Genomic DNA, 14,922 nt, shown 5'->3' with positions numbered 1-14,922 from the left:
TTAGTTCACTTGTCTAGAAACTACGTATAAATTCAACTGTACCATTTTACGGGTAAACAGTGTGTTGAAAGCACTTCTTTTAGTGCTTGTATCTAAACTCTTTTACCATATCTCACAGAGAAGGTAAGCATTGCATTTTCAATTTTGCTTATGTATCGTTACTGTTGGTGCTGCTGTCGCATATTGGGATAAATTGATAAGAGCACATTAACCCTTATCTGCAACAGTCCTTTGAAAGTGAACAAGAGATTTTACCTGCTTATGGAGTTATGATATCAAAAATAGGCTGAAAATTCTTGTGATTTTGTGTTTGATACGAGAAAAATGTTTTCAAAAAAGCAAGTCATTTTGTTATAATCAAACACTAAAAAATATTTATCATTAGGCCATCTCCAACCCTCCCTCATTTTCTCCGTGATGGGGGCAACTTTTGCTATAATAGAGCTCCAACCCTCTCCATTTTTGCCTCCAAAATGGGGGATAAATAATATTTCTCCAAATATGGGGATACTGTTCATCTCCCCCATTACTATTCATGCATATTTTATTATTTAGCTCTTTTAATTTATCTCTTTATATATACCTAATTATGTTTATGTAATATCTTTATAATATTAATTTTACATCTTAACTTTGGCGTATAATTTTGATAAATTAATTTTCGTGGATTTATTATTTTTATGTAAAATTGTAAGTTAATTTTATTATAAATGTAATATATAATATGAATTTTACCATTATGTAATATGTATTGAATTATCTTGTATCTCAATGATTTCACTTTTATTTGAATTATCCTTTAATATATATAATGTATAATATTTGCTTACAAATTATATTATTTAAAAATTTATGGTGTAAAATAATTTTATATTAAATTATATGTGATGAATATGTAAAAAAGAAAAAAAGATAAATTTTCTTTAATAGAAATAAGAAAATAAAATTTATATAAAGATAATAATATAATATTGAAGAGAGAAGAATATAAAATGAAATATTCTTTTTTGGAGTAAAAAATAAGTAATTGTTGGAGTAACTTTCCTATATTTTGGAGGAGAAAATGGAGGTAAGGGTTGGAGTGGCCTTACAAGGAAAAAACGACTTCCTTCGGTTATGTTTTTCTTCGATAGTCCATTTGAGATAGTTTCTAAATTTAAAGAGTGTTGGATACTAAAATAAAGTTTCTACTGGAAAATGTTTAGAAAACAAAACACACCTATATAATCTTCAGTTTTACACAAGCATTTTGTATTTACCACATTCTCTTTTAAACCGTTTGCTTTTACCAAACCGACGATATTCCTAATGTAAGCTTGTTTGTTCACTTACGTTGGCATTACTTTATGATATTATGAGAAATATACACGAAGGTATAACGAGCAAACTTAACAAATTACAATCGTAGAATGAAAAAATGACAGCTAAATGCACTAAACTCGTATGTAAGGTCCTTCCTAAATGACAGCTAAATGCACTAAACTCGTATGTAAGGTCCAAGGAAGGACGGGACATATTGAATCTATTGTACACCTTGCATTTTTGTAAGAAAAAATTACGAACGAAGGCAAGATACGTATAAAAGATCAAAAGAAAAAAAATGAAAAACATACCACATAATCTAATAAAGCCAAATCATATTTCAACTACCTTTGGCTAGATTGTTCATCTTGACTAGTGAGCATGACTAGGAAATTTTAAGCTTGCTTGTCTCAACTCTGAAGCAAGAAGAGCTCCACAAAGTTTCACATATATAACAATCAACTTCTCCAAGATCTGAGGACCCTCATCAATCAAGCATCAAGAAATGTTCAAAAATGGCACACGTTCAAAAGTAGATTCAATCAACAATTCAAGCAGAGGCGGATCCAGGATTTATATCTTATGGGTTCAACTTTCAAGGTTTTTAGCATTTAACGCATTATATTTTTAAAGTTATGGGTTCATATCTACTATTTTTGCAATTTTAATGAATTTTTACATATAAATTTTTTCTTCGCATCGAAAGTTATGGGTTCAATTGAACCCGTAGGTTGAATACTACATTCGCCCCTGAATTCAGGTTATCCGATAATGAGGACGCACTTGGCTACCCAGCGTTTAGCGTGTGCACGATAACTGGTACACCAGAGGTGGCCATGAAGTCTTCAGAAACTCGAATTCTTTTACTCGAATACTATAAAAGAATACAGTTTTCACTAGAAACTCTAAGTTTTCTTCTTATTTTGTTCACATTTTAACTCTTCGATCAAATGAAATTTTCTAAAGCAAGGTAACAACACTTAAAAGAAACTAAACCAAACCCAAATGTACTATTTTTACATCCATGCCTATGCTGAAGCTACAATACAACAATGAACCTAAACTATGAAGAAGGACTGCTTGCATATAACAGGGTGAAGAATATTTCTACTTCCGGTATGTCTTGGATGACTTGAATATACCTGTTCCTGTTGGGTTCTTCAAGTAGAATCTGATCCATATGGGCTATCCGCGGTAGTAGTTTAGCTAATGGCATGCCTGATGTTAAATTGGCCTCTCCGCATAAGACCCTTATGTCTTCCATCAGTACATCCACTGCTGCTTTTAGCGATATTTCAACAATATTGCAAAATTCAGCACTGTCGATACAAAAAGGGACAGTGAGTGTTGATAACAGGTTTACCACAAAACAACAAGATTGCACTGAGAAACAAAATATTGGATAAACTTTAAACATTGAAGAAGTTTGCTGTAGTTTTTGTATGCTTATGCTTTACAAAACTAGGAAAAGGAAGCTAACTACCGCGATGAAGAAATAACACAGAAGACCATTCCTTTAGGTCCTTTTTGTTTTTTTGTTTTATTTTTTGGTTGGGTGGAGGGGGCGGAAGCCCGGGGGAGTTGGACCAAGGATGCAAGAAGGGAAATTCCGTATTCATGACAGAAGCATCTTAAAAAGGTGCAAAATTAAATCAGCTCCTTCTGTTCTTATATATGGAGAAACATAATATACATGAAAACTTCTCCACTATGACGTGATCCAAAGCAAGTCACTTTTGAAGCTGACTTGCTCACATGATTGCTTCCAGAAAGTAGCATTGCTGACATGATTGCTTTCTTAATATTCAGGTTAACATTGTGCCTAGTGCCCTAAAGAAGTTTATATTTGATTCTCATCATAGTGATGAGCTTTAATTACCTAACTGAAATTCATATTGCTAAACGCATGTATAGCAAGAGAAGTACCTTGACAACACAGCTTGTGTCTCCTGCATAAGTTGTTCGAATTTTGACGCATTGGAGAGATCTGTGCTGCCAGTGCTAAAACTTACATCAACACTATTTTGCTTAGAGTCCTCTGGCATAAAAAAACCCAGCCACTGATGAGGACTTGCCGTGCTCATGAAGGTGTTCAATATCTGAATAATGGTATCATGAAGTACAGTAGTGTTGAAGAAATCCTTCAGCTGTTTTCTACAAATTAGAAGTTCAGTGTTATTTTGTAAAGACCTTTCAGGCAAGATGTAGCTTTTATATATAGATATTGTGGATAATTACACAGAATAATCTCCAGAATCCTTAGGTTCACGAAGAAAGGTTAATCATCAACCCTTTCATCTAGCAAAATATGTAAATCGTGGAGAATGATATTGATTTTTATTCTATTTTTTCCTTTTTGTGAAGAAGGAGAATGATATTTACATATCAGCTCCAACTCAAGTTCAAGAAATTATGTAAGACTGGGGAAGCTTTGCCTCGCCAGCGCCCAGCAATTGGAAGATGGCAAAATGAGCAGTTGGTATTATTTATCTCATCCGAACTCATTAAATTCCATAATATAACATTTGTGCTCTAATATTATCCATCGTGCTTGATGTTCGTAGTTATCTGTTTCCAGCTAAACATCCTTTAGATGCAACTACAAAGAAAGTATACAAACAAGAAAAGCGATTCAGAGAATAACACAAATGTGATCTCATCTACTGCTTGCAAATTGAAAAAAAACTAGGAGTAACACTACTCAGTTCTTATATAAAAAACTGAAATTCAAATAGCATATGAGCATGGGTTTCTCAGTATTCAATATTTATCATCAATTTTGGTACTTCCAGTTAGTTGTTAGAAATAAAAAATGTAGACATGCTTTAATGTTCTATGAAATAACATGTCGGTTTAGCGGAAGCCCGTGTATTGTTTATTTAAGCACATTGGTTTAACTTGCCAAGCAGCCATAACCATTGTCTTCGATTCAACAATCTAGAAACACTTTGCCCCACGAGTGTTTTAATTCTCCTTTCCCACTTCATAAACCCTCAATGCCATTATAGATTCTCCAATCTTAACTGCATTTACAAGAGTACAACAGTAACGCTTCAATACCCTCCTGCAGAACTCTGACCGATATCTTCATCCAGGTTGTCTCACTTTGTGGAGCCTCTCTTCCTCAGTTCCACATATCTCCAACATATTGGGCCTTTATTTTTCCAACCTTTTGCATCAAGCTGCTTAAGATATTATCAGTCGGAACCAGCCATAAGAAGAAGCCCACAGTCAAGCATATATAACATAATACCACAACTGTTAAGTACGGCTACACATTGATGGCAATAGATAAATACTAAGGTTGAAATTGGAGCAATGTGAGCGGGTATAAGGCTTGAAAGCAGTTTAGACTTTGTTGTGTATACTCTCAATTATATTGATCTTGCCGTCTCTCTTAACTTGGAGATTGACAACTCTTTTGCTCAGGGATAACGGAAAAACTAAAAGGATTGGCCAGTTAACAAACACAAATTCAGAAGAATGATACTGAACTGACCAAATAAACAACAGTAGATGCGCATATAATGCGATGGTTTGCATGGTAAAGGAAGAAATAAGAGGCCTACCCTTTTAGAACTTCAGAAGTTGCTGCTTCAAAACTAGAGATTAAGGTAGGCAAGCCAAAAGTAGTTAAATAATCTGCACTGGCCAGAAAACGCTGCTGGTCATTTCTGTCAATCAGATCAGCTTCATCCTAAGAAAAACAAGAAGAGCAGTTTCCCATAAGCAAAAGAACTATGGGCTAAAATCTAACCATCTATCAGCTTTATCCCACAATAACGAAAAAGAAAAGAAATTGCACTCCCATGGGCATAAAAAGATTAACATGTAATCTTGATTTTCCTTTTCCTTTGCTAATAACCAATTGAAATTCCATTTTGATTTCAAGCTTCTGACAGGACCTGATTCCTCGGTTTCAATTGGACTATGGACCACAAGGTTCAAAAGTTCTCCGTGAGTGTGTGTACGCACACCCACCCACACACACACACACACTCCACTACATATTGTTTGAGACATGGGGAGTACAAGAACTAGACAATTTTAGATGTTGAATATTTTCCAGTTAGATTTCCTTCATTAAAATATCATGAAGCATATATATATATATATATATATATATATATATATATATATATATATATATATATATATATATATATATATATATATATATATGGAGAGAGAGAGAGAGAGGCACCCAGAAAGATGCTGAGCGTACTGCAAATTCGGGTAAAAAACCCACATACTCAGTACTAGACCAAAAGGTCAGGATCCAGTTCTACCAAGAAAATGTCCCATTATCCAGCACCAACCACAGATTACAGTCACCTTGGTTCTTGGGTAGGTTCCCTCCTGTGTGTAGGCTCTACATAGTTTTCCTGCTACTTCGCTTTGTTGTCATAATTAACTGCACATAAGAGTCTCCTTATTTCTGTTTTTGTATCTGCACTTAGTGCTTCACTTTGTCTTTGGTTCCACTTATTTCTTGCCATTCTACCTCGATATGGCTAGTGCAAATCTTACGATTGTTCTCATGCTGCTGGTAATCAATTAAATTAATTTAACTCCCGTTGCATAACAAGTAGACGCTCAGCTTCAACTTAAGGATGATGACATTTCACCATGAGAAGGGAGACAAAAAGTGAAATGCAAAATTAGATGAAACCATTATGAACCTGACAACAGGAAAATTTTGGAGTACAACTGGGTGACTGGATGTCCAAGAAGAACATGGGTACCCTTTGAAATCTGCATAGGAATGCTTTTACAGAGGGATGACAAAGCAGCATATCTGGAAATCTTCAAAATACCAAGTAGACGAACATATTAACAAATCAGAAACTGCAACTTAGCCAAGAATTTGACACATGATCAATAGATTGTTTGAGACGTAGTTTGATTGCCGAAGGTAGGTCCAGGCTAGATATAATCCGAAAAACAGAAAACTAATCTGTTTTACGGAGAATTGCAGTTAAAGTATATTAATTGAATAGAATCAGCTCTGTCACACCTCACGAACAAGACAAATCAAAGAGTTCATTTTTAATATAATTAAAAAAGACATATCTATTTTGTATGCCATTATTCTTTCAAGGATACTACATAAAAAGAGCTAGCCTCCAAAAGGTTGGTTGCTGCTTCAATCCCCCGTAAAACTCTCAAACCATGTGAGCTAATTTTTGTCCATATTGCATCTATAGGGCTCACGGCCCTAACCTTAGTCCACACCCTATTGGATTTGTCGCCGCAACTGTAAGTCCAGGAGTCCATGATGTGAAAGTTTGAAAAAGAGGGATTAGAACACTCATAAATAGAGCCTGGTTCAATAACTCTATGGTTTGCAGACACGCATGGCAATCCCACTTTTGTTAGGGAACTTAAAGCTGCTTAGGAGAATAGCAAGGTGCTTTATCAAATATCTTCAGAATTTCATTTAGAATGACCTCAAAACTGACCTACCAATTATCTGCCTGAATATGTGACTGCACAAGGCATCTGCTACATAACAAATTTCAAAACTTAATAATACCGAAAGTACACCAGGCCAAGAGGAGCATAACTACATAATTCTAATTTAGAATGTATTGTTATATAGAAAGAGGACGTACACCTGAAATATGCATAGTAAAATATTACCTTTTTATAAATCAGAAAAGAGCACACATTGCTATCAGTGAGTTTTTTCAAAGTTTAATAACTGACACAAATAAAATAAAACTAGGCTTGCATTAACTTTGTACAAAAGTAGTCACACGGTGGACAGATAGAATTTTTTTTTTTCCGATAAGTAATGATGAGAGACAGTAAAGGTTCTGCAGTGATGAACAAAAGAACTTGGCTCTGGGCATAAGATAGATGCAGAGAAGATTAAACGGGGTAGTTAGGCAATGAAAGCAAAAGTTGGAGGTTAAGAATTTGAAATGAAAAAAGGTTTCTGTTAAGAAATCAGCACTTGGAAGGGTGATAGAGAGTATAGAAAGATATCAGGAGACATCCTTCAGTTCTACTGGTTTGAATATGCTGCAGTCTGGTGGTAGGGTACACTGCTATAGCTGAGTTCCAACCACCTTTTCTCAGTAAGGGAGATCCGGATGAATTAAGGAGCTCGAGCCTAACAGAGTTGTCGTTGCCAAATCTGATGCAGTCATTACAAACAACCGAAAAGTGTAGACCTTCCCAAGAACAAGAATTTCACATAATCCCAGACACCAACACTGATCAGTAGCTAGCAATCTAAAATTACATGACCTTAAGGAACACAATTAGCGGCAAGGCTTCTCTAATACAATTTAGACACAGTGATAATCACGAGCTACCAATTATACCGTCATGAACAAGAAAGGCAGCAGTTCTTACTAATTGGCCAGAACTTCCAATGCCACGTGCTGTGTCTATATAGAGATGTCTCCCTAATATGTTGACTTGAACTCTAATATATAAGCTTAGCAGTGTTGTCACCCAGAGAGACAACACCATTCTTGTAAAACCTGGAAGACCACAACATCCAAACAAGATAAGCAAACTACTCTATGTCAAATTTCAATGCATCAAAAGTTAAAAGCCCATTCTACATACTTAAAATTTTGAGTCTCTCCCATAGCTCGAGCTTCTCTGCAGCTGTTAGACTATTTGGCAAATCTTTTCCTTTCATCAACCTCTCTGTCAAGTGTGCGAGGTCCAATTCTTCTTCTATCTGACTACTTAAACATCGCATTACATGAGGTAACGTTGTTGAATCAGCTATCCTTTGAATATTTTCAAAATGTGACTTCACCCTACCGATCAAACAAAACCAATTCAGACATTAATGACTTCAAGCATGACGAAACTCTTAGACAAGCATTACCATTCACGAAAACAAAACAAAAAAGAGAGAGAGATCTTAACTGGGATTTAATGAGTTCCTCGCTTCTCCTTTGGTCGGCGAGTTCTCTCTCAAGATCAGAAAGCTTTCGCCGGTGTGCATTATACAACTTATACAAAAAGTATCCGCTTCCCAAAACTCCAACTGTAACATATACCTTCCTCTTATGTCTTCTCCAAAATTCCCTATTCCAAGAAAACCACAGTCCATAATGAATGAATGATCAATCAATCAAATCTATCCGACTCCCAAACTAGTTACGATTCTGCTGTATGCATCATCTACACCCATTCCACTCTATTTGGACCCTTTCTCGATAAAAATTTAAGTTATATACATTTACAGTATAAAAATAACAGTCAAGTTACCATTTTTACCAGATTACCGATTAATGTTTATCAAGAGATTTACATGTAATTGACAAACAAGTGACCTGATTATGTAAATATTTTTTTATATTTTAGATAATATAGATACTTGATAAGGTTAATTCAATGGGGAGAAAGAAGAAAGAAAAGGAAAACAATGAAAAATGAAACAAAATTGAACATCACAAAATACAATTCTATAAAAAGCATAATATAAAAAAGGGAAAGAAAGGAATTTAACGAACCACATCCAATCAATTTTGCTTTGGTTATCTTCTGTTAGTTTACACCGGCCTTTGTTATGGCCGGAACTTGTTATCTATAATTTTCCCTTTTGATTTGTTAGGAACTTGTAAAAGTGAATAGTTGTGAGGGTTTTAGGCTAAGAATTGGTTAGCTGCTTTGAAGTTTGAACTTCCGATGTCCGAATGGGGTCACCTTGTAATTGGCAAGTGTGTTTGTTTGGTTGGAGCATTGAATTAAAAAGCGGCTGATATTATAAAAACAAGAAATGAAAATAAGTCGTAGACATTTCTTGGAGTTTCTATAAATAGTGAAACATTACCCCGTTTGTCTATGAATAATTTTTCTTGTTTGTTCGATACTCATTTTCAAAATATTATTTGGTTATATATTTCTTTGAATTTTTAAAGATGAGTTTCAAATATTTTGGAAGATGAATTTCAAATTTGAAAAAGTAGTTTGCCTCTTTTTCAAATAAGCAATATTTTTCTCTCACAAATTTTTTTTTAAGTGGAATGCATGTCAAAACATAATTTTAATTTTCAACTATTTTTTAACTTAAGTTCAGAAACTACTTTTTTTAAATTTCACATTTTTTATGTCCAAACGCCTACTAATTGAGCAAATGAATTTGGAAAACATAAACCTGGAAAACTGATGATTTTGATTCGAGTAATCTATGCCTTAAACAATTAAACATTTGGCTATGTTATTATTGGTTTTGTGGTAGTATTTCTCCATGATTTTACCTCGGGAAAAAAAGAAATTCAAGTTCATTGAGAAGAGGATGTATGTGTCTCTTTTGAAGGCCAACACAAATATATAATAGAGTTTAAATTCTATACACTGATTGTGTAAAAGATATTTACATAATCAGATCACTTAAATAGTAATTGCAATGAAAATTTAAATTTATTTTCTCTCCTGTTTCCTCACTAACTACACTAATAGTATGAAGACTTGCAATCTAATGATAGTTGTGAGAATCCTTTAGATAATACATAATATGGGTGAGTTAAATTCTCTTTATTTCATTCTTCCTTCCATTTTTTTCAGATCCCCTCTTATGTAATAGTAGAAAAATTAAAATAAGAAACATGCCCTTGCCTCTCATTCTTACCTGAACATTTCACAATTATTATTCTGTTTACTCTCTAAAATTGCTACTTGCCTTTACTTGCAGTGAGCAGAAGTGCAAAAGCAGCCAAGAGTTTGCTATCAAGAATGGATTACCTGTTCTAAAGAATGTACTGTATATATATATATATATATATATATATATATATATATATATATTGATTTGCACCCTAAGATTTAAATCTTAGACAGCTACATTTATCGATTTAGGAAAGCACAACTTAATTTTTAGTGCTACCTGGGTTCGATTTTGGCTCCTGCATTTACTTAAGTTTGAGTGGTGTCCCTCTTCAAATCATAGTTCTGCCTCCGAACTAGAGGGAGAGGAAATTTCATTTTTGGACAAAAGCTGTCTTGTGCATTGACATATTGATCCCTTAACAATGAAAGTCGCAAATTTGGTTTCGAATGCTAGAGAGAAGAAGCTTCTGTGATCCTTCTGGTCTCTCCAAACAAGACTGGACTAGTAAAATACAATTAAAAGTTTTTAGTAAGAAACATGCCAGTGCAGAGCAAATTCGTTTTTATTTTAAAAAGGTGAAAATCATACTTTCTTCCAACTTTGTGAATAAAATTAAACTTACTCATCAATTTCAGATCATAGACATTCTCAATCCCTATGCTGATATCGATTATTGACCTATGATTTTCATAAAAGCATAGTACATTCTTCCCTTTAAGTTATCAATGTTCTTGTGAACTATATCAGTAACTTTTGTGAATTAAATTGAACCCAAGTAACACTTTCACCATTAGGAAAAGAACATTTGTATATCTCACATCTACTTATATCGTAAGAACATAAGTTTTTATTTTGTTGAATTGAATTTTTTTCTATTGAATGGAAGATGATTTTACATCAAGTAAATCCTGCATTCGTGGACAGTTGCCATTAGTACAAGTGGATTTCCAAATACTTAACATAAAGATATGGAGGCAATTACATTTATGACATCATTAAAGGTGCCTTTAGCGTTGTATTTCATATTTAAGTTGATTCAATCTAATCGTTGGCTGATAAGAAACTTGGCACCTTAGGATAGACATCACAATGCCAATATATAGCATGTAATGTTAATATAGCACAAACTTGTCTAAGTATGACACCAAAAATGGCAAAGCTCTATAGCAAAAACAAATAAATAACTTCGACAAATTGAGTGCATCCTCAAATATGCTTTTATAGAAGTTACATTTCAGAATAAACTCCAACAACTTTCTCTAGCTACCATATGTCAACTTGCAAGTGACAATAGGGAACAAAACAAAGGGAGTATATGACCTAACTCTTCTTGCGCAAAAATTACCCAGGGAGTATATGAACAAAACAAAGGGAGTATATGAACAAAACAAGCTATTTACCCAGGCAAACTGATAAATAATTGCAGGAGTATAGATGACCCCCAACACCAAGAAAAACGAGGACAAAAAAGACTATAAAGAGATTCAAGATGTATATATCCTCATAAAATCATAAACAAACTGAAGATCTGTAAGAAAAACACAGAAGGAAACATAAAATTACTCATAAGGCTAGGCAAAAGAGCTTCTTGGATCTACATCCAATATAACATGCTTAAATAAAATCCAAAACTGTAACAGAAAAGGCCTCGTAGCCATGAAAACAAGGAGACTCCAGACATACTTCTTCCAATGTTTTAGATTTCATCCAAATGAAGGTCAGGCCAAATGGTGCTACATGTTTCATCCTAATAACGGCCAATACCCCACACTCTAATCAAGCCATCTGTGTATCCGCTGAAAAGTGTGCTTCCATCAGCACTCCAGCTCAAACTGGTGCAGTATATGACCTGGCAGATGGATATACAATGAGGTTAGCTACACTCACAGCTTATTTCAACATTGACAATATTAGAACTGACAAATATGGACATCATCACAAAAATTAGGTCCAACGGCAGCACGGTATAATTAGAAAATAAGTTCTACTCACTGATGGATGTAAATAAGATTTACATCCATTATGTCACTTGAAGAAATTGCAGGAAATTCTCTATACAAATATTAATTGGCAACCTTAAAGAAAATGGAAAGTTTCTATAACATGTAAAAATACACTTACAATGTCATTGCGTAGAACCAGTCAGGAGGTTCTGTGGATGACAAGATGCAGGAAGCGAGGCTTAGATGGTTTGGGCACGTGCGAAGAAGAAGCCCAGATGCCCCGGTCAAGAGGTATAAGCGATTCGAGAAGAGATAGAGGGCGACCTAAGAAGTATTGGGGAGAGGTGATCAGGCAAGACACAGCGTGGCTTCAGATTTCCGAGGACATGGCCCTTGATAGGAAGAGGTGGAGGTCGAGCATTAGGGTGGTAGGCTAGAAGGTAGCTTAGCATTATTCTACTTCGTACCGGGTGAGGCTAGTCTAATAAGGTTTTGTCTTAGGCTACTAGCAATTATTGTTGTGTTCACACTATTCTTCCATTTTTTCATAGTACCGAGCCTTATTCACTGGTTATTGTTATTGTTTTTAATCTATTTTCTGGTTCTTATGATGTTGCTATTATTCGTGTGATTTATGTTGATGGTACTGATATATTGTCTCTTTTTGTCTTCTTGAGCCGAGAATCTATCAGAAACAGTCTCTCTACTCTCCGAGGCAGGGGTAAGGTATGAGTACACACTACCCTCCCAAGACATTGTTGCCTAGAACATAAATCCTCACAAAAACTGGGTTGTTGTTGTTATTGTTGCCTAGAACATAAATCCTCACAAAAATAGGTCCAACCGAACGGCAGAGATAGAAATTATAAACTTGAAACTAAAAACAGCTGCAATCATTCCATATATTAAAGCTACTCATTTGTGCTAAAAACAACAGACTACATCAGTAGAAAAGTATGCTAGAAACCACAAAAAAATGATAATGAGAGTCATAGGTGACAAATTACAGATGATAAATACTACTGAAAAACTAATACTCTTCCAATTACTACCATAACTTTTAACAGGGTAGAGGATATTATACCATGAATTCCCGAGAACAAGAACAGCTAGAATTATTAACTACACTTAGTTATTTTAGTCTAATTAGACTATGAACTGCTACAACATTCTCAAAGACCTATTTCCAGCTATTAGTCACTCTATCTATATCATTAATACACTACAACAAGAACTAATATTCACAATAAACGCATTCAACCAACAAATAACTTCATATGATACAATAACACAATCCAATAAACCAAAAGTAACATTCTTGAAGCAAAAAATGAAAACAAAAATCAAACCCACCTTGTTTTTGCCAGAAGCAGTTCCCTCAGAAGACATTTCACTCTCTTGCTTCAGATCAACTTTCAAATCATCCACGATAGTCTTGCTCTCCAAATCCCAAATCTTAATACTCGACTCAGTGGCAGCACACAACCAGTACCTATTTGGGCTAAAACAAAGCGAGTGAATAATAGAACCCGACTCAAGCGAGTACAATTTCTTCCCTTCAGCCAAATCCCACAACAAAATCACTCCATCCTTTCCTCCACTAGCACACAAAGAACCATCTGGAGACACAGCCGCAGTATTCACATACCCAGTGTGTCCAGCAAGCGTAGCACGGAGCTTACAGTTGGTAAGGTTCCATATTTTTACAGTTCTGTCCCACGACCCAGATACGATAGTTGGCTGAAGATTATTCGGGCTGAAACGAACACATGAGACCCAATCAGAATGCGAATCTCCGTCCTGAATCGTGTACTTACACTCACCCAAAGTGTTCCAAAGCCTGATGCTCTTATCACGGGATGCTGACACGATCTGACGGTTGTCAACAGAAAATGCGACGGACAAAACATCCTTAGTGTGTCCGACGAAACGACGGGCGGTGGTACCAGCTTGAAGATCCCACAAACGGAGCTCACCGTCCCAAGATCCGGAAAGAGCGAACATGCCGTCGGATGAAAGGACGACGTCTTGAACGAAATGGCCATGGCCGGTGAGACGTCGACGGGGGACGCCGTATTGTGGGCCGTCTTTTGTTATTGACCAAACGATGATGGATTTGTCACGTGAGGATGTGACGATCATATCGGAGTTGTCAACTGGGGTGGCGATGGCTGTGACCCAGTCAGTGTGGGCCCTCATTGTGCCGCGGAGTACTAGTGATTCTTGCGACATTTTGTCGAACAGGTGGTGGGTGGGTGGCGACTGAGCTCGCAGGCTATAAGCAAAATGAAAGCGAAGGAGAAACCCTAAACATGAAAGGGATGATTTTATATGGTGGAAGGTTTTTAGGGTTTTGGGCTTTTGCTACTGATCTGCTCTGTACCCCGGGTTAATGGTCCGATAATCCAAGAGTTCCCTTAATAAAATAGTATTTGAAGCTAAAATTGAAAAAAATAAATTGTTGAAGTTGAGCTTATGTTTAAAAAATAACTTCACTTAAGAAACCGTTTTATAAGAATTGAAGATTTTAAGTGAAAATCAACACTTCATTTGAGAAGATACTATATCTTATAATTTAGCAATTAATAACTACAATTAGGAAAAAGAATTATAAAAAATGAAAATTTTGTGAGTAGAAATCACCACTTAATTTCATATATATCCTCTAATAAGTATTTTAATATTTCACTTGAACATTAAATATTGTAAAATTCAATTTACAACTATTCATGGCCAAAGAGAAATTGAAATTCAGTATTTGCTAATAGTGAAATTGTTTTCATTCCCGAAAGGGTCTTTACTCTTTACTCTCTCTACTAGTCCATATTATCCACTTACATATTGTTGGATAGTTGGTTGCAATGTCAAAGTTTTAGTTTATTTTATCAACTTAAGATGCGAGTATGTAGGGGTTTGTATCTAGTGTTGCAATCTATATTGCGTTTCAATCCTACTTAATCTTTTAAGATGGTTTTTGTCATATTAGTAGTTTTTTAACAGTTAGTGGAGAGACATTTCGAGCTACCTAGCTAATAGTGAGAGCAATTTTAGGCCAAAAATGAAACGGAGGACAAAATTATCCAATTTCAAATAGTT

General features: G+C 35.1%; 2 protein-coding genes across 2 annotated transcripts; both read right to left on the bottom strand.

Annotated features, from left to right (window-relative positions):
- Window positions 1-2,146: 2,146 nt before the first annotated feature.
- On the bottom strand, window positions 2,147-9,027 carry LOC107763848 (peroxisome biogenesis protein 3-2-like). Its single transcript, XM_016582354.2, has 7 exons — window positions 8,787-9,027; window positions 8,197-8,358; window positions 7,885-8,084; window positions 7,666-7,796; window positions 4,872-4,999; window positions 3,229-3,456; window positions 2,147-2,621 (listed from the first exon to the last, which is right to left on the bottom strand). Exons 1-7 carry the CDS (start codon window positions 8,789-8,791, stop codon window positions 2,366-2,368), a joined length of 1,110 nt encoding a protein of 369 aa, XP_016437840.1. The 5' UTR covers window positions 8,792-9,027; the 3' UTR covers window positions 2,147-2,365.
- A 2,326-nt stretch (window positions 9,028-11,353) lies between these two features.
- Window positions 11,354-14,090, bottom strand: LOC107763849 (guanine nucleotide-binding protein subunit beta-like protein). Its single transcript, NM_001324815.1, is given in 2 exon segments — window positions 11,354-11,732; window positions 13,180-14,090. Coding segments are annotated over 2 exon segments (981 nt in total). The 5' UTR covers window positions 14,059-14,090; the 3' UTR covers window positions 11,354-11,630.
- Between the last annotated feature and the right edge of the window lie 832 nt (window positions 14,091-14,922).

The sequence above is a fragment of the Nicotiana tabacum genome, chromosome 15, assembly GCF_000715075.1.
Source record: "Nicotiana tabacum cultivar K326 chromosome 15, ASM71507v2, whole genome shotgun sequence".
NCBI classification, from domain to species: Eukaryota; Viridiplantae; Streptophyta; class Magnoliopsida; order Solanales; family Solanaceae; genus Nicotiana; species Nicotiana tabacum.
This window is presented reverse-complemented; position numbering and strand designations above follow the sequence as displayed.